At 37.9% G+C, this 20,080-nt stretch overlaps 1 protein-coding gene across 9 annotated transcripts in view; it reads right to left on the bottom strand.

Moving 5' to 3' along the window:
- Nucleotides 1–1,790: 1,790 nt before the first annotated feature.
- The window catches only part of ELAVL2 (ELAV like RNA binding protein 2), a 127,908-nt gene continuing 109,618 nt past the window's right edge, over nt 1,791–20,080 (bottom strand). For 4 of the 9 annotated variants that reach the window (XM_036021536.1, XM_028517415.2, XM_028517446.2 and 1 more), the window contains 4 exons: nt 14,461–14,614; nt 11,100–11,325; nt 5,120–5,158; nt 1,791–4,554 (listed from right to left, as the gene is read on the bottom strand). In XM_036021536.1, the coding sequence (XP_035877429.1) occupies nt 4,224–4,554; nt 5,120–5,158; nt 11,100–11,325; nt 14,461–14,614 (750 nt within the window). In that variant the 3' untranslated portion in view covers nt 1,791–4,223. The remainder of the gene's footprint in view (nt 4,555–5,119; nt 5,159–11,099; nt 11,326–14,460; nt 14,615–20,080) is intronic. The other 5 variants (XM_028517402.2, XM_028517422.2, XM_028517455.2 and 2 more) reach the window with 3 other exon arrangements.

Below are 20,080 nucleotides of genomic sequence, written 5' to 3'. Positions count from 1 at the left end.
CACATGAATAACCACTGAAAATGTGCCGAACAACCAAAATAATACTTTCGTTTATTTTTATGAACCAGAATTCTGGAAATGTTAATTTTAGTCACCCTACATCAATAGGCTGCCTATATTAATGATGTAGATGTTTTAATCCTTCCAATTTGAAGAGAGTTGAGCTAACTTTGGGGGATTTTCAGAGAATATAAAAATTAGTAAAATAAATAAACCATTTGTTGCAATAACAGAAGCTATAACTGTTCTTCAAACAATGAACTGTTACAATTTTAGTAATATTTCTGTTTTCTTCACTGTTCAAGGTTCCAATTTGGAGAAACAGGCATAAAGGATCAAAATCACTGCCTCATTTTGTTTTGTATCTTCTACCCAACAAAAGATAGAGGCATATTGTTCTTGCATTATATTAAAATTTCAACATACTTATTTTTTAAATACATGCATTTTCTTATTTCTAGGTAACTCTTTGGACCAGAAACTACAAGTTCGCACTGCACTGTTTGATCCCCTCATCAAGTGAGGTAGGACTCTTTGTACTGTGTTTATTGTTTGCTTGTTTTTTAACAGGAATGTAAAATTGCTAACACCTCCCCTCAGATAAGATTAAAATAAGGTTAAGATTTAAAAATTTCTGTTGTCTACTCTACCAATACCCTAGATCATTTGCAAGCATAAGGTGAGAAAGGATTCTAAGGAGAAAAGCGCTTCTCTTGGACGGCAGCAGTCTCACACACCCCCCTTACTCAGAATTCTTCCACTATCTGCTCCTTGGAGAACTGCTGACAGCAAATGAGTCAAAACACTGATAAGCATGCAAAAGGAGAGAGGTAAGGGAGGATGTTCCAACATCACAAAATTAGTGTATTAAATTCATATAATAAAAAGGGAGTACAGAGATTTGAGATTAATTGCATGTTGGAAGACAAGGAATCGTCACTCAGCCATGATCTTGACTACTAAGTTGTGAATTCAGGACAATTATTTTTTAGAATGGCTTTCTACCAAAAAAGCTGACAGATACAATTAAATGAAGAGAAGCCAGTGAGTATACTTTGTAAAAAAAAAAAAAAAAGAAAAAGAATTTTGACTTTATTAAATTTTCTGAAGTTCTAAAGAAGTAGAATCTTTGCATAAAAGAGCAGCAAGAAAGATTCTTCTGTTAGGGATGTGTCATAAGAACTGAATATGTATGTGAAACACGGGGTTGGCACAGTTCATGATTTGTACATATGTGCTCCTCACATCAACCCTACCCTAATTAAAACTGAGCTTCTGATTTTAGAGAAGAATCACTTTACAATCTGGCATTTGGACAACAAATATAAATTTCACACACCAACAGTTAATCCGATGGGTGAATTAAATCTTGACAGTGAAAGCAGAATAAGTGACCTTCCTTCTATTCAGCTTCTCTTTAAACCAAATAAATATGTGAGGACAACTCCCATTTGTAAAAAAAAAAAAAAAGTTGACGGTTATTAATCAGAGCTATAGAATGATGTCAGCATCCAATTACCCAAACATTGCAACTAGCCAATGAAAGCACATCTCCCTATAAAAAGTATTCATCAAGGAATATTTGAAAGCTAACTAATCAGATGGTGTCCTTCAAAAATTTTTGCACATTCCACTTCAATTAACACGCCTTTTGAAATTTTTACTTTCCATAACACTACTTTCAACTAACGGTCTGAGGGAATCTCTTTTCACTCAAAGAGAGCAAGTTTATATTAGACTGAGCACAGGAGCCCCCAAATGTGTATAAAGACCTACTCACCACACTGATCTTTCCCTTCAACTTTGTTTATTGATGTACTGAACATGAAAAAGTACAAAGAATCCAAACACAAAAGAAAACATGTACAGCCTCTTAAATACTCAACAGAATATATTTTCTATTCCAACAGATGTGAATTAAGTCATACTGTACAACTTCAAATAAATACCAGCCTTACATTTTATTAAGTGCTCTGATAAACACTGTAAAGTGAAGCACAATTTGCATGCCCTCTCATCAATGCCTCGGTTTGCTACAGTAGTATAGGAAAGAAGCATGTAGATGCTGTTTTCCCGTGAGGGAAACCTTATTTTTTTTTAAGTATATACATGTATTTTGTTTTTTAGTTTTTCAGTTTTTTTTAACTCAGAAGGTTAACTCTGACAATCTAAATGCACCTAAGGATATGAGAAAGTGCTAAGCCAATTGATTTCTGAATAGCATTGAGTGGGTCAGCATGAAAACTCGCTTATTCACTTTAGCACGCGCCTCACAGTATATGTACTGTACTATACTGAAATTTTTATAACTACAATTTTAAATAATAAAAAATAAAACTCAACGCAACTGCAAAGATAATGTACAACTATGTTATGCATAGCACATTGCCTGTTCTAAGGGGAAGCACGTGAGCATCTCAGTTTATACAAAAAGCAGGACGTAACTATATAGTTCTCAGTGCATCCTGATGAAGGCATACCTGCCTTCAGCTCTTTTGAAAATTTATTATAAGCTAGATGCTAATCAGAAAATATTTTGTATTTTTTAAAATTTCTTTCATACATGGTAAAGACTTATTTTATTATTTCCCCAAATAGTGGTTTAAGCATCATACAAAGTTAAATTTCAATAGCATACAGATATTTATGATTTTTGTATGAAAAATGTAAGGAAATTTGTTCAAAACCTATGGTTATACTCATTTTTTTACCACAAACATATTTATAAACGAAAATGTAGCATCACCATAAACAGCTGAAGCTAGACTATCTACAGACAAAATTAGCAACAAATCTGATGCACTGTAAATTCAAGTCCTCAGGACAACAAAAGTGATTAAGCAAGACCTCAAGTAACAATGTTAATGCCATTTACAAAGGAAAAAACTGATACAAAAACATTCAAAACCTGAACATCACTTGGCATGTAAGGGAAAAAAAATCAAATTAGCTGAAAGGGTCATAAACACAAGGTCTTATTTACATTACACAAAGCTCAGGTGTTAGCCTCGAACATAACTTTCAAAATACCTTCAAATATATCCAGCTCAGATCACGCTTGCCGATCTGCTGCAGTACAAATCATGTGCAACATCTTTTTTCCTTAAGACAAAACAATTCTTCAAACAATACTGCAAGTACATCACTAAACACCATGAGCTCTATCTGAAGGGATTTCTTTAGGAAGAACAGATTTTTTTCCCCCATCTCTTGGTAATTTAAATTTCTTGCCTGCTCTTATATATTCTTTTGTAAATTTTTTTTATTTGTTTCAAAATCACAAATCAATGTGAGCCACCTAATAACCAGGATGATCAGACACTCCACTGGTGATTACAAAAACGAAACCAGCAGTGTTTGTTTCCCCCATTGATTCTATTCCTCTCATACAAAGATCTCAAAAGTATTTTCTACATCATAAATCTTTCTAAATTTTCCAACCGCTGCAAATTTCCTGGTAAATTTTAAAAGCTCACTAGGTGTCATATGAAGAGATTTCTCAAAGTATTCAAGTCAAAATATTTGTTCCAGGACCAGTAAAAAGTTTCTCCAAATTTTCTTTTTTATAAAAATAGATGCTTTTTTTAAACCCACATCAAAGAGGCTCTTATCTCTTTGGCAAGGTACTGCTTTACGAAAAGTTCTCCAGTATTCTTACAATAAGCGTTTATAATGTAGCCCCCCCTTCCCCAACCCAAATCATAATTACAAAATAAATACTGTTTTAACTCCATAAATAAAAATGTAAACTTCAAAATACTTTTCTTAGACGTAACAGCAATGCTTTAAATGTAAACAAAACACAAAGCTAATCAGAAAAAAAGAGAAAAGGGGGGAAAAAGACATAACCAACTGAAGAATTACAACACAAAGCCTCAATATTTACTCACAGGTTCAAGGCAGTTATGTAAAAAGAAAAGAAATGTCTTCCCTTAGCTGAAACACTTTAAAAGGTCCACCTTCTTCAAAGAAGGCAATAGAATGCAATGTGACAGGTAAAAACCCTGTACCTCTTGTCCATATTCAAACATAAAAGATATTTAAGAAGTTTTAATTCAAATACTAGCAATAAAAAATCTCACATATTTCTTAGGATGCTAAGTAGTCGTTTTATCCCCATCTCAACACTGACTTACAAAGACATTTACTAATGTATAAAGTTTCTCTTAACTTGCCTTTGTTGTATAGTTTTCATATATAAATGGACTGAGGACAAGAGCGCATTAGGCTTTGTGCGTTTTGTTGGTCTTAAAGGAGACCTGCAGTACTCTGTCTCCCAGACGGTATCCATTGAGGCTAGCTATTGCCATGGCGGCCTCATCATAGTTTGTCATAGTCACAAATCCAAAACCTTTGCATTTATTGGTGTTAAAGTCACGGATGACCTTCACGTTGGTGACAGCTCCAAAAGGCCCAAACATTTGCCACAGGATACTCTCGTCTGCATCAGGAGCCAGGTTGTACACAAAGATACACCACCCTGTTCCTGGGTGCCCGGGGATATTAATTCCAGCCAGACTGGTCATTCCATCAATGGTCATTGGAGAAAACCTACTGAACAAAACAGGAAACAAGAACACATACACACAAACACACACAACAGAAACACGATGGTTACAGCAATGGACTTTCTTTCTTTTCTCTTTCCCATCCCAGAGTTTTATTACCCCGCTCCCCCCAACAGAGATGTACAACTATGTATTTGATGATTCAGTCGAAGTCTGTGTGTAGCTTGCAGTGACATGCTATACTATCAAGGCGTTAATAAGTTATGAAATGGTCATTATGTGCTGTACTGATTATCTACAATAACAAAAATATTATTTAGAACTGGCTTATGGATCTAAGCAGGATTGGGGGAGCGGTGCAACACATATGTAAACATGCTATAACGTCGCAATGCAATATAAAATAAACAATGGGTTTTTAAAGACCAGGTGGCATCCAGTGATAGAGAGATGTTCCTTGAGTTGACCGTGCTCCGAAAAGCAGCTTTTCATTAGGTTGTACATGCAAAAGAAAACCCAACACAAACTTATGAAGGGGGTCACTCCCCAAATCAAAGAAACTTAATCACTTATAGGAAGGGATTATGAGTATCGTGAACCTCTATCATTACCTCTTTACTCCATAAGCCATATTGAGCAGATTGTCCAACCTGCAAAACACACATTTAGCAAATTTCAGTTTTTAATTTTTCCCCTTGATGTCCAAGAAAGCTGGGCTTGTTACTGCCATCTTCCAAGGGGATATCTGTATATTAATTGTATGTAAAGTCAAAAATTGGGGCTTTTCACAGAGAATGCGCAATTGATGCCATAAGACACTAACTTTTCTAATGGATACAAGTTTATCTCTACAAGGGTCAGTGTGATGCAGGAAAAACACTGGTGGTCATCTGAGGAAGCCTTTCAGTGAGGAAAGGTGGAGGTTCTGGAATAGTTAACAGTGTGGTTCTCACCTTTTGCCAGGCAAGTCCCAAGTGCTCTGCATACACCTACATGTCCTTAATACTATTTTAATTCTTGCAACTTGATTGGTTCCTGAGTACACTAAAGCACACAGTTTAAGTGACTTGCCCAAGACCACAGGACTAGTTAAATGGGGGTACTCTGCAGTTTACAGAACTCCATAAATTTCCCTTCAATCTCCCAACTCTGAAGGACTTTCATGTTTTAGATCAAAGTAGTGCAACAGGTAGAAATAACCTTATACACAAACTCAGCTAACCCCTCATTTATCAATGTGCTCTGCTAGGGTCCAGAGAAAGAAAGACGACAGGCTCCCCGCTCCAGTGAGCAACAAAGGGAGTTCAGACCCCAAGCCTGATGCTTATTTTGATACAAGAAGGGTAGCCCTACTCGAAGTGTTAAGAAGCCAGGTAGAAACAAATCAACTTGACCTTCTCATATGTTTTTTAAAAAGAAAGTATTTGGGGTGGGTAGGTGGGTACCCTTTTCCTACTTCAAAAATTAAATTGATTTTATAGTACTTGATTTATCAGTTTCAAAGAGTTCCAATCTCTACATTGCATACCAACGAACTGCATGTGTTTAGAGGAGGTGGGCGTAAAACTTGCACACTGCCCATATGACCAGCATTAACTGCCACAATGTCTGACACTCTCCAAGTAAGACCCAGGGGTCAGGAAAGGATTTTTCTCCCTTTTAATCCCTATGTGAAAAGTGAGTTTGAAAATTCAGAGCTTCAGCCTCATAATCTAACACCTGTGGCCTCAAGCAAAGCTAAAGCACATGAGAGAACAACCCCTTCTGGTTTTATAAAAGCCGAAAAATACCTTTCAGGTCCTTCAGAACTGGGAAAAGAATCTCAGACATTCCTGTCCCCAGTCACCCCTGGGACTTTGTGTGCTTTATAAAACTGTAAAGAAAGAACTGGGCTGATGTAATGCAAAGTATACGAGAACAGAACAAAGGATCTTCATCTGTGTGCGAGTCTGTCATGTCCCGCCACCATCCCAGGAACAGGTTTGCACTAAGCATCTCCTGACTGAATACAAGCAATGAGGCAACCAACGCTATCCCTAACTGCTTAACCCAGAATAAAAGCTATCAGGAGAGCTGGCTGGGGAGACGGTTTGCACATGTGTGCTCAGACTACACAGGCAGGAGGGCTTTGTTTCATACAGAGGTGGTGACTACAGTCAGAGATGCCATGTCTTTATATTTCAAAATAAAGGCCACAAAGAAAGGCCTTTATTGGAAATAAAGGTGCGCACAAATTATAAGACCAACCATAAAGTAGTAAGATACAGAGAGTTTCATAAAACTGTTGGAACGATCAATACAGAATGCATTTAGCATATGAAACCTGTAGAATGGAATAGCAGCATATTGAGATACTGAAGTCTCCTTCCAACGTGCTGGCAGGTTCAGAGGCAGAGGCAACTTTATTAATTCATTCAAAATAAAGTTACATCACCTCTGCTCATTAATTTGGACTAGGTAGGGACTGACCTACTCTGCCACCGGAAGCTTAGACACCAACCCCAATACAGAGGTAAATCTCTTAAGCAAGTTTTCACTATTTTCAAGAGAGGGTAGAAACCTTCTATTCTAAGAATACAACTCAAACTGTAACTAGTCAAGACTTCAAATGGAACCATAATTAGGTGGAGCACTCCCATTTCAAAGCTAGGTGTTTATTATAAGTACAGAATAAAATGAAGTTACCTGTCTAGTCTCCAAGAAATTTAGCTGACACACTATGGGAACAAACACTCTGACACACAATGACCCAGGGGCAAGTAAAACGGAAAGTGTGAAGTCAATTCAAGTCAAATAAATATATAAACAAAGATTACTACTAAGAAAATAAAACTCTAGACTCCCAGAATAATGGTTCTCAAAACTGCTCCAAAGCACTGACCAAGATTTGCTTTGAAGTTAAACCCCAATGAGATCAACAACTTACCCCCTTATCCAATTAGATGGTATCATCTGTCCTCTAAGAGAGAAAAAAATTATTCAGAATTGATACCAGTTTCTTCCCAAAGGAAACTGTGGCAGTGCAACCAGCACATGCCTTCGATGCAGCTCAAGTGCTTTTTTAAAAGGCTCCTTGAAAAATACATCAAGGTTTATTGAAGCAGGCAACACAGGCCATCAGACTAGACCACATTCAGTAAAATTAAAGCTGCTCCACATGAAGAGATAAAAAAAACCTGACTTAAAGTTTAATTCAGATACCATGTCCCACAAATATACTTAAGGAGCTTAAATTACACTATCCACCAAAATAAATAAGAATGGTTTTATTTTTAAAACTGTAGTCAGTTAAATAACCATGTTCAATCAGTAGTGCTCGTGTCAATTCTTTAATTATTCTTGTGAGTTGACTGAGTCATAAATTTCACAAGCCCACTTTTAAACTTAACTCTGATTACATAAATTTTAATTTTTTGACTTTAAAAGATATGCATTCCAAGAATATTAAAAGTATCCTTAATAATTATAATTTGTGTTCTCCAATCTCTCTCAATTCCAAGAGTACTGTGACAACATATAAATCCAGTGAGAAATGTCCTAAGTGTCCACTGGAATGTGACACACTCAAGGCTAAGAGCATTAGGACATAGAGTATTTGTGAAATGACCTAGACTTAAATTAACAGAGAAGAACAAAATGCCAACAAAACAAGCAAGTCCTTAATTCAAGAGTCTTTACGTGGTAAAAGAAGATTCGATCTTAATTTAACAGGGGGAGGGGGGATCAATGTAACACTAGCCAAGTTTGTAAAGGCATCTAAAAAAAGCAACCAAACACACCCCAGGTTAAAACTGAACTAGGGGAATGAAGGCTCTCAGCTTCTTCTAACACTCAGTCTAGACCACACACCTTCACTGAACTCAAAGACTAGTTCAAAACTTACTAGATGGACAGAGATTTTGGTAGGAATGTTAAGTGGAGCAATGGATACAAGAGTTAGGAACCTATTAAGACTCTTCCCTATTTTCTTAACAAGAATTTGCCTTACAACAGACAACTCTTATTCTCCCCCCCACACAAAAAAAATTACAGGAGTTAAGGAAAAGAAGAATTCCCAGGTAAATTACATATGGAGCTAAAAGATAAAAGTACAGAATGGGCACAATATACTATTTTTATAAGCTATTAAATTCAACCATTAGAACATCCTGTAAAGCTTCTCCCAACTACAAATAAAAAGCACAGGTAGTAACCAGAGGGGAGCGGGAGGGAGATCATGGGGGGGAAATGGGGGAGGGTTGTCAAGGAACATGTTTGGAGGACACATGGACAAAGGGAAAGGGATGGGATCAAGGGTGGGAGGTGGGGATGGGTGGGGTGGGGGGAAGTCATGGGGGGAAAACAGAGACAACTGTACTTGAACAATTAAAAACGAAAAAACACAGGTCATGCTAGGAGTGGGGGCTAGGTCAGGTTGAGAGCAGATACTGTAGTTATCAACAACCTGGTATGTGAGTTCCCAACATGCCTTGCCATTTCAATGAGAAAGTCTCCTGAAGGTCCTGTCATTTCAGTCCCTTTGTCCAATCTTCCTCAGAATTCAACCTTAATTCTAAGAACAATTTTACTTAATAGATTACTTAATTAATTTACTTAATTGTTAATTTTAAACTACCATAAAACAAAAACCAGAGCTTAGATCAGAAACAGCAAAAACAACAATTTGAACTACTACAGCTTTCTACTAACTCAAACATTTCTATACTTTCACAGTGTTAAAATCAACAAGTTCCACAGAACTTCCCTCTATCTAAGCCCCAAAGAGCTCTGCAGGTAGCTAGCTGGTCTGCCTAGGAAACACATACAGAATTCCTTCAAGCTTGTCTGTGCTAAATTTGCAAAAAGTTATTATTCACTTAAGATTCCACAGATGAAACCTACAGGTGCGGCTAAAAAAAGAAAAACAGGGAGGGAAAAAAGGGCTCTGTAGGGTCTCTGTGCAAGGGGAAGGATCAAGCAGCCCCACACCGCTCTCCCTCCAGCCGATCACACCACCGCCAGCCCACTATAGTCAAGAACAGCGGTGCTCCCTTTCTGCCAATGCTTTTTTTTTTAATCTCACAAAGTTAAAGCAGAGAGAACACAAGGCTCAGTCAACTGGTACCCAGTTATCCAGTTCCAAATAGAGCCTTTTGAATGCATCACCTCTTCTCCCAGAGCAAAACCCACCCTAGGAAGAACTGAACACAATGTTCATGGCAAATCTCTTTCTCAGACCTCAGGTGACATAATTGAGTGTTATTTTTAAAGGGTAATATCTGACTGATTTTTATCACCATTTTTTAGCACTTTAAATATCCCAATGAAAAAAATGCATGTGATTTAAGCTCAAAAACACATCACTCCTTATTAAGCTATATTTGTGATTATATTTTTGATAATTATTCTGCCCCAAGCAAGGAAAGAAAGTTGATACACACTTGTAATTGAAAACAAATTAGCATGGGGTTAGATGGCATTATGGTTGAAGTACACCATATGGCCAAAAATGATAATAAAAAATGTTCTTGAAAATAAAAACTGGGTGATTTTGTTTTGTGCTCTGTGTAACATCTTAAAGTCAGTGTTCTTCTCACATGCAAATTAGGGATGTTTTTAAATCACTTGGTTGAGTTGTTACCTCAGGATTAGAATAGAACTTAAAAAACTGGAGTATTTATACCTATCTACAAAACAGATTTTTTTGAGCTAAAGATGCATGGTCATTCTATGGACATACACAGAGGTCTGAAAACTACCACCCACAGTCCGAATCCAGACTGCCATCTGTTTCAGCCCAGTCCAGGAGCTAAGAATGGTTTCGGTTTTTTTAAACAGTTGTTGTTATTTTTTTTAAAGACATATATGCAACAGAGATCATGACCCACAAAGTCTAAAATATATACTATCTGGCCCTTTAGAGTAAAGGTTTGCCAACCTCTATAAAAATTTAAAAGGGGAGAAGGATTTGTTTGTAGAAATTTTATGTATTCAAATAGGTTATATGCCCTTAGTGCTGCACCTATTATAAACCAAAGTAACTAAAAGCTTGACCTAAAAACTGAAGCAGAAGAATAAAATGTTATCAAGAAAAAAAGTAAAAAAGGGGAATTGAAAACTGAAAGCCCTGGAAACAGTTAAGAAGAATGCAGCATCCTGTAGGTCAGGGTCTCTCCACATTGGCACTACTGATGTTTGCAGGTGGATACCTGTCATTAGGGGCTAGATATGCACATTACAAGATGTTTAGCTGCATCCCTGGCCTCTACCCACTAGATGCCAGTAGTGCCCTCCACCCAAGTTATGCCAACATAAATGTCTCCAAACACTGCCAAATGTCTCCTGATGGGCAAAATTACACCCTCTGCCCTCCTGTTCCCCTGCCCCATTAAGGTTCACTGCTGTAGGTTATTGTCCTTTTGTTCCCACTTTCAGTATTAGCAAAAGACAATACTATTCCCCAAGCAGGTTTCCTCTGTGCCAGTAAGAAAAAGAAAGAAAACCATAACAACAACTAGTAGCAAATCAGAGATCCTGTGAATAACAGTATTAGACAGTGAACGTGCGAGCTCTAAGTTTAATAGCTGGGCATAAGAATGAGACCAGACTTACCTAAAACGCTGTGCCTGCTGAGCTAATGGTCCTGGATACCTTCTGTTTGGAGACTGGTACAGCTGGGAGAGGATGGCCTGATTGGTTTTTTGGCTTGGATTATTAGCAAACTTTACAGTGATTGGCTCTGTGGCACCAGGAGGTTTCTGGCCATTTAGGCCTTTGATAGCTTCTTCTGCCTCAATCCGCTTGTCAAATCGAATAAACCCTACACCCCTTGATATGCCTATGGTAGATTTGGGAAAGGATTTGGGAAAGAGAGAGTGGAAAGAGAGAGGAGGAAAAGAAGAAAGGATAAATTAATTGTTCCTTCTCAAGAATGTGTTTTCACTCACATATAACATCTGCCACAAAATCAGAGGAGGAAAGTTTTACTTTAATTTAGAAGTAATTCAGTCTAGAATCACAATTTTGTATTATTTTAATGCATGGAGTTACCTATACAAATAGAATATACATTATCACATGCCTACCAATAAGCTAAGAAAAAACTAAAGCACACTGGTATGTCCAAGTTTTCTCTCCCCTGCCTTACCTTCTGCCAACACACTCTCTTTAGTAATGTCAACAGTGCACCTGAGTTTCATTTTTTAAATTATGGTACTGGACAAGTGGCTCAGAAATGATGGACCCAGTAGCTCCCTTTCTTGTAACAAGGGGAGCAGAACCAGGCATTTGCTTAAAAAGCTATGAGAAAAATACATGCACAGTGGTAGAAAGATCTACTTCAGCTAAATTTTTAAATAAAATTATCGTAGTAAAATCATATAGAACACTGGTCCTTTAAGGAAAGTGTCTGAAGATTTTCTGGTTCCCTGAAGCTTCTCCACTGCTTTAAACCAGTTATATTTTATTAGAGAAATAATATTATATGGAAGAAAAACAGGTAAAAGAGGATCTAGATTTTAAAAGTGAAACGGAAGTCAAACCTCAAAGCTTTCTGGCATCACTTCTGACTATGGAATGCCCTTTCCTGTCTCATGCTGTTTTCACTTTGAGAGACAAGAATGGGAAAGCAGAGGGATGATGAATACCTGTCCAGCTTTTGAGAAATGGTAAAGGGAAACCCAACTCATTCCATTTAATTAAGCTTCAACAGGCCTGTGAAGGTGACCACAGCTGGCCATCGTGAGATAAGCAGTGCAGGGAAACACTTTTTGGCAAGCCAATCGATACTAACAGTACCAGCTTGGGACTAGTGGCTAGAAAAATGTGGATGATTCAAAGTATGTCACTGAAGAAAAGAATGAAAAGTTTTTGAGAAAGATGGACTGAGAAAACACACTAGACCATCATGATTTACAGAAACTTTAAAAAGGAATAATGGCCTGCTTGCTTACAATGAATATTGTGTAAATTCAATTGCTTAGGAGTTTATTCTAAGGTAGGAAATAATAAAATATTTCCACACGTGTTTATCTCAGACAGCCCTTACCATCCACTTTATCTTTCCTATTTAAGCTATACCCCTTGCACACTCTTACCACCCAAAGTCTGAATAACAAAATTACAGGATTTTTCATTTCAGGTAGAGGGAATAATTTTGCCTTGAAAGCCATTAAGTATATAAAGATGAAATGATGACATGACAGAAAATACATTCTTTTAGTTATCCACAAGCTCCTGTTAAGAATCAGTTAATGGGGATCTTCACTATTCCATGAGGAAAGTATCAAGTAGCAACAAAATGGCCTCTACACAGCCCGAGTCACCTAAACCAGTAGTCCTCAAGTCTGAGCATGCATCAGATACCCTGAAGGGACTGGTGACATGCCACCCTCAGAATTTTATTCATTAAGTTTTGGGAGGGGTCTAGGAATTCACATTCCTAACAGTGTTCCAGGAGAATGCTGATGCTGCAGGTGCAGGGCCCCACTGGAGAACCAATGCCTAAACCAGGTGGGGCAAGGCAGGCCCGCCTGGTGCCTAAGTACTCAGGAGGGACTCGCAGTTCAGACAAGAACTTTCTGTAACACAGGTGACATCTACTCTCAATTCACTGAGTCCTCATTGAAAAGCATGAATGATAGGAACAAAACGAAAGGACACTTTTGTTGATTTAAACAAATCTATCTGGATTTCTAGGCCTGGATTTCTATTTTATATGATTAGCAGCCTGTGTGATTGTGACAGAATGTATGAGGAAGATTGTGAAATGCAGCTAAGAAGACCATATTTTTACATTACCTCACTAGACTAAATGTTCTCCATACTGCAAAACCTGTAGGCCATTCTCCTAAGCATGTATATGATGGCAGATATCATTCTACCCAGAACCCTTTAGTACGGTGCTTAGCTGCCTATGAGTCTAATTAACAGCACAGAGGAGCATAACGGCTGCTTCTGATCAAATTCAGATCAACTAACTGATCTTCACTGAAGAATTAAAAATGGCCTGATTTCATTCTGTAGTTAATCCATCTCCTTTAAAAACATAATATGACACACTACTACATAATGCATCTCTAGTGGTGTTACTATAAAAAAATCGAGACAAAGAGAAGAAGAATGAGAGAGAAAAAGAAGAGGAAGAATGAAAGAGGGGAGAAAGAAGGGAGAAAACCCAGGAAAAGAGGAAAACCTGACTGTTTCCTTTCTAAAAAACCCCCAAAATCTTAGTAACTACTTGAGTGTATGGAACTACAGGTGATTGTTCCCCTGCCTCGCCATATTTCTCTATTTCCAGTATGTTTTTAAAATAATAAGCATTGCATTTACAATAGAAAAATCCAAAATCAAATCTATATTGCTAGCTTTTCTTCAAAAGCTTTACAGAAAAGCTTCCTTACATACAAAAGTTTTAATAAACATACTCATCTTCTCACTTCAGTGTGGTTAAAAGTTAACATTGGGCATGAAATAGATGCTTAACATTCAAAATTTCAAACTCTCATATGCTTATACAACACAGCACAGCCCTAGAAAATAGTCTTAACAGCAACCACCAGGGTAGCTGGAGTGTGATCCTCCCTTGGAGAACTGGCTGCATGTTGCTGCATTAAACTATGCTTTTTACAAAAATAAGATGGTTTATTAGTACTTTATAAGGAGGATGGGGGCTGTATTCATGTGGCAGCTTGGAAATGAAGATTATAGCATCTGTAAATTTATTACAAGCCATGAAACAGGCTTCGAACCTACACCTTCGGGGTGGAAATGATTCAAGCTCACTCACTACACTCCACATTCTATCTTTATCCATGCATATTTATGAACAATTCCAGAAGAAAATTGCATTTTCTGGCCCACATACACCTCTGATGTGTTCTAGAGGCAAGACTGCTATAATGGGTAGTTAGAGTATTCTACAATCTGCCAGTCAGGAAGTGCAAAAGATGATCTGGAGCAGCTGCCTACTTACCAGTGACCTGGTCAACAAGAATACGAGAAGTAATAATGCGCCCATATTGTGAAAAAAGCTGTTCCAACTCCTTCTGAGTCATCGTTTTCGGGAGCCCACTGACGTACAAATTTGCATCTCTGATAGAGGCTGAACTTGGGCGAGCGTAGGAAACCTGGGGAAGGAAAATGAAATTAAACATCTATGTAAACTCAATTATCTCCCTTTGGAACCTCAAAGACTGCCTCAAGTTAGTTGTAGCTTTTCCATTAAGAAGTCCACAACAGACACTGAAGTTAAAGCAAGCGCCACATTAACTGTTTTACTCATTGCTGGAGAAATTCTAAACAATGGGAAATGCCATCCCTTTGGGTGGAGAGAAAGAAATGTTTATCCCTAGATTTATAAGTTTCCAAACAGACCAAGGATGCACGCAGCATGGCACTACTGGTGGTTAACAGACTGTTCTCAGTGGGGCCAACCCCCATATCTAGGGGCTTGGAACCAATCCAATGATTAACTTCAAAGACTCTAAATTCATCTGCTATTTTTGTGACCTGTTTTTGAGACTCTCCCCTCTCTGGGGGTGGTGGTGCCATATTTCTAAACAATTTACCCTATTATTACTAAGTATGTCCTTTTGAGTATTCCAAAATAGCTGTCACCCCTAAATTCCCACAGATTTAAACAGGTGAATGAGCTGTATCTCCTATCTTCCTGCTCACTGTCTTCTTTAAATTCAAGTCTTTTTAAAATTAAATTAGGATGACATTGGCTCCTAGGGTCATACAGGTTTTCAGGTGTACACTACCATGATACATGATCTGTGGATGCATTGTGTGCCCACTACCCAAAGTCAGACTGTCTTCTGTCATCACATATTTGACCCGTTGTATCTTTTACTTCTCCTCTCCGAGCCCTCCTCTGGTAACCACCACACTGCTCTGTATCTCCAAGTTTCAATTTTATATTCCCCGTATCAGCAAAATCATATGGTTCTTAGCTTTTTTTCTGACCGACTTGTTTTACTTAGCATGCAGTGGAATTCTACTCAACCATAAAAAAAGATAAAACAAGTCTTCGATCTTGATTACAAAAGATCTTAAGTCCCTTTATTGACTTAATTTACTACCATTTTATGTACCCTTTCAAAAAGCCTCCTATCTTGGAGATACAGTATTCAAAAGTCTACAAGGATAAAGACAAAAATGAGTCCAAGTGTATTTGTTTATAAGTAACATTCTTTATATAAGCGCCATGCAAGAAGGAACTACAGAAGTCTCTCTTATCACTATATCCTCCCCTCAGGCTCTTGGCACATGATAAACGCTAAAATATTTGCTGAGTAAAGCCAACCCAATACCCCACTGATCCTGCAGGTCCACGACAGCTTACTGGACCACAGCATTTAAGGGACAGTTCAGATCATCCAGATCTTGCCCAGATTGGAATCCACTGCTCTTTGCCTGTATTCTATCCTTGCCAATTCTCAGATAGCTCTGAGTCTCATGTGCTATTCCTGGTCACATTCTTTATGGTTTAACTGTAAACTCTTTCACAATACCTGCAAAGATAAAAACTTCACACAATACACCCCCCCTTCCAGATTGCTCATAAAAAAGGCAAATGGGTCTCATCCTAGACTGACTTACTGGGGTGCCATTTTGTTATGACCTCTGCCTGATCATTTCACCCACTAGTACCCACTTTAAACCTATTTCATTGCTTTTTTTAAAGTTTCAATTTAAACAGCATTTTATATAAAAAGTGAAATATTTTCTCCATGGTTTAAATCATGCCCGTGGCTCTTTGTGTAAAGATCTTTCTTTGCTTCATCCTTCCCTCAGAAAAAAAAAAGTCAAGTTGTATACTACTTTATAAAGGTCTTGCCATCTTTCACCCCTACTGAACAGTGTTAACATTAAATATACATCATTTATGCAGTAAGTTTGCCTATTAACAAGTGAAAATAAATACGCCTGTTGCACCAAAGGCTATACTTGGAAGTCACATTAGCGTTGTCCTGTCCTACAGACAAAAGGAATTAGGAACAGTGGTGGAGAGAAGATAAATAATATAACTCTTTCTTCTCTGTGCCGAAGCCCTTGAGAAGAACGAACTTAAAGAAAAATGAAGTTGGGAAACTATACTATAAGTGAAAAGTAAGAAATGAAGGAAAATTCCAAGTGATCAATAAAACAACTGAAATGGAACCTAATTTGGGGACAGCTATAGACTAATGAAAACATAAAGCCAATGAATCATTTATGCGTTCAGTGAATGTGAACACATGAGGAACCAATTTTGTTCCTAAAAAATGATGCTCAGTTATTTGGGCAGGCTGAAACTCTGCTGCTGGGACTCCCTTGGTATCTAATGGACTCCAGGGCTTTCCTTCGGGACAGGGAGCTCTCAGCTGCAGATCCTGTGAATGAAGTATTCCCTATATAAAGATTCACTTCCCATGGGCCACAGAGTAAACATCTATACATTCTCCAAGTTAGAAGGTTAACTTCCAATGACCAATAAAGCAAGCAACAAAGCCATGAGCTCAAACACAGCATGAAACAGTGTCACAGTAGTTAAAGGTGACAGCTCTCTAACCAATTTGCCTGGCCTCAAAACTAGTTTCAATTTGTTAAGTTCTCTGTGAACTTGGATAAATTCTTTAAGTCTATTACCACAAAACTGCACCATCTTTACATGGTTATTAGGAATAATAAAATAATTTCTAGTGCACATAAAATGCCAAGCACAGAGCCTAAAAATCTAGGTGACTACATTATAAATATTATTTATCTCTATATGCATCTGAAAATGCAGGTAAGGACCCAGACTGTTAAACCTGAGAGTAACCTGAGTCCATTACTGTGCTCCAGAATAATGTACTCATGCAGTGACATTTACTGCTTTGTGCATTTCAGAGAGGTGTGGGTGGAGTGTTTTAAAAGATATCCTAAAATATATTTAGGAAAACAGGTTTATATTTAGTGCTTATATAAAGCTTTGAACACACACTTGGGTCAGTTACATTATCTGCTTTTATTTTTCCTTCAATGTCTAGTCCTCAGTTCATACTGCTTCTTTAATTCCCAACCTGTATTGATTACATTTTCTAATTTTTCTGTATAATTGATGCATGTAGGGCCTTGATCCTGAGGAGGGTGCTCCTCCCAGGGATAGCTAATTCCTAGAGACTGTAAATGACTCATCTGCCAGCCCACCTTTGACACACACACCAGCCAGTCTAGAACCCACATTGCTTGCTATCTACTTGACCTAACTCTCACACACCAAACCCACATTTCCCTTGCCCTAAACCACTCCAGGGGTAGGTATTAGACAACTAGGGACCACCCCTATAGCCCTCCAAAACTATTCAAACTAGCAAATAGTAAAACTACTACTCACCATACTCTACCCTGCGCCTCGTCCTTTTCTTCCCACGAGAACCCCAAAACAAAGGGTCTGGGCTATGCCCTGTCCTCTCCCCACTGACTTCAGACCATCCCTGGTGCTTCTCTGTGTGGCCCTGCACCACGGCATGCTGTGACTCCTGTTGCTAGAGCTTCATGAGCATAAACTTCTTCCTTCCTAACAATCATTTCCGTGTCTGCATGTCTTGCCATACCTGATTAAGACAAATCCTGGGCACAGCCCAAGGATATTACAAGGGCTCCTAGAACCAAAAACAAGTCTTCTAAAAATAGTGTTTCTCAGTAACTTTGTCAACGAACTGGTTCCAATCACCAAAGACAGGACAAAACTACTAAATTGTAGGTAAACTCATGGAGGTAACAAATATTTCCATTTACCGTATACTCAGAGGCTTCTAAGGTTTCATTTGGAAGGCATTTTCAAATACAATGTTTTTTTGTGCCTCACAACAGCACTGTGAGGTAGGAGGTCACACATTAGCACTCTACTGCTGGGGAAACAGACAAGGTAAATAATGTGCCTAAGTGTACACACAAAGTGTTGAACTCTTCATTCAGATTCTGATCTTCTGACTCCATGTTCTCTCTAGTCCAGGTTTTCTGCCACGGTACCACACTACAATCACAGCCAGCTCATCAGCGCGCTTGTTCTGAGAGTTTAGAAAAATTAAAATGCCTCTCAGTTTTTTTCTTAAACACACACAGAAAATGAAACTGAGCACAGCAGAAAACAAGATGGTACTAGAAATTATGTCGGTCAAAAGTTATTTTATTTAATTTTTATTTAAAAAGTCACTTTCCGCCCGCCCCCCCCAAAAAGGATGAATGGCCACTAATTGTGACTGACTAGAGAAACTGCACATCATTAGAATTTTGAAATTACTTTTATTACTTTCTTTTAGAATGTAATTAAATGAGTAATGCACCACCCCACTCCACCCCTCCCCACTTCCCCCAAAACTTGTAAAGGCAACTGGCCCTCTCCTAGACCAGTATGCTGTGTCTCATCCCTGCAACTTTACTGATCTGCAATCAGAGCAGCTCCCTTTCCCTTGCTCTATCAAGGATATCTGTCATCAGCATCCTCCCTTCCAGGAAAGTATTTTTCTCCTTCTTCCACTTTGAAGAATTGTAAACAGAAAAAAATACTTAGACCGAAGTAGGAAGACAACTTGCAGTAGGATAAGAACTTGCACCTTTGGAGATTCAAATAAGTTTCCAAACCAAATTTGCATCTGGCATTTATAAGCAGTCTTCAGCATTCTGATTTTTTTCTGTGGATTTGGAGCACATACTGATGCCTTGCTTTAGTACTCACTTAAAGAACCACTTTTGGACTATTAAACCTCAAAATATCAAGTCTATCTCCATGGTTCTTCAAGACTAAAATCCCTTGGAGAAGACCCAAGAGATGGCTTTGTTTTTTGGTGAGTTCTGTATTAGTAATACTTTAATACGACGAAACTCCAGCATATGTCCCAGTGGGGTCAAAATAGCTACTCCTTCACCAAGTGCAAGCTGTTCTCCAACCAACATTCTCTGTATTAATAGATGGGTTTGGATTTTAAATTTTCATTGCCATTTAAACAGGTGAATATTTAATGCCTGAGAAGCAAGGTTATGAAATGTCAAAACTACTAAGTAAAAGAACTAATTTAAGAGGCAGCTAGAGAGTCTGCAATTTAAATATTTAAAGATGATACAGGGAATACAACACTGAACACCAATCTACTCCAATGATAGCAATTTAAAACTCAGGTTTATGCTGGAATCTCTTACAACCTCACAAGTGAGATAATAGGCAAAGACAAGCAACACTGAGATTACTTGGGTGGAAAGGAAGGCAGGCAGCTGCAAGTACCAGGCAAAAAATGCTCTAGAATTGAGCCACTGGCTTCTCAATTTGTTCTTCACAAATAAGATCAGACTGGACAAAACAGAGAAAAAAACAGATATATCAAAGTAATTAGGCATCAAAAATGGAATCATTTGAAACAGTATATTTCTCAAAATTAAAAACTCATTTCTTCATCAGCAACTAAAACTATACATTAAACATTCCAGGACCAGTAACATATATGAGGAATGAGCTATCAAAACACAAGTTAATCGAAATATACAGAATTTAAAAGAAGGGAAGCTGTTATGGGTAATAATTGGTACTTTATTAAATGTACATAGTAAAATTTATAATCCCTGTACCT

Source organism: Phyllostomus discolor, chromosome 3, assembly GCF_004126475.2.
Source record: "Phyllostomus discolor isolate MPI-MPIP mPhyDis1 chromosome 3, mPhyDis1.pri.v3, whole genome shotgun sequence".
Lineage (NCBI taxonomy): Eukaryota > Metazoa > Chordata > Mammalia > Chiroptera > Phyllostomidae > Phyllostomus > Phyllostomus discolor.
Note: the sequence above shows the minus strand (reverse complement) of the source record. Positions and strands in the feature narration are given on the sequence as shown.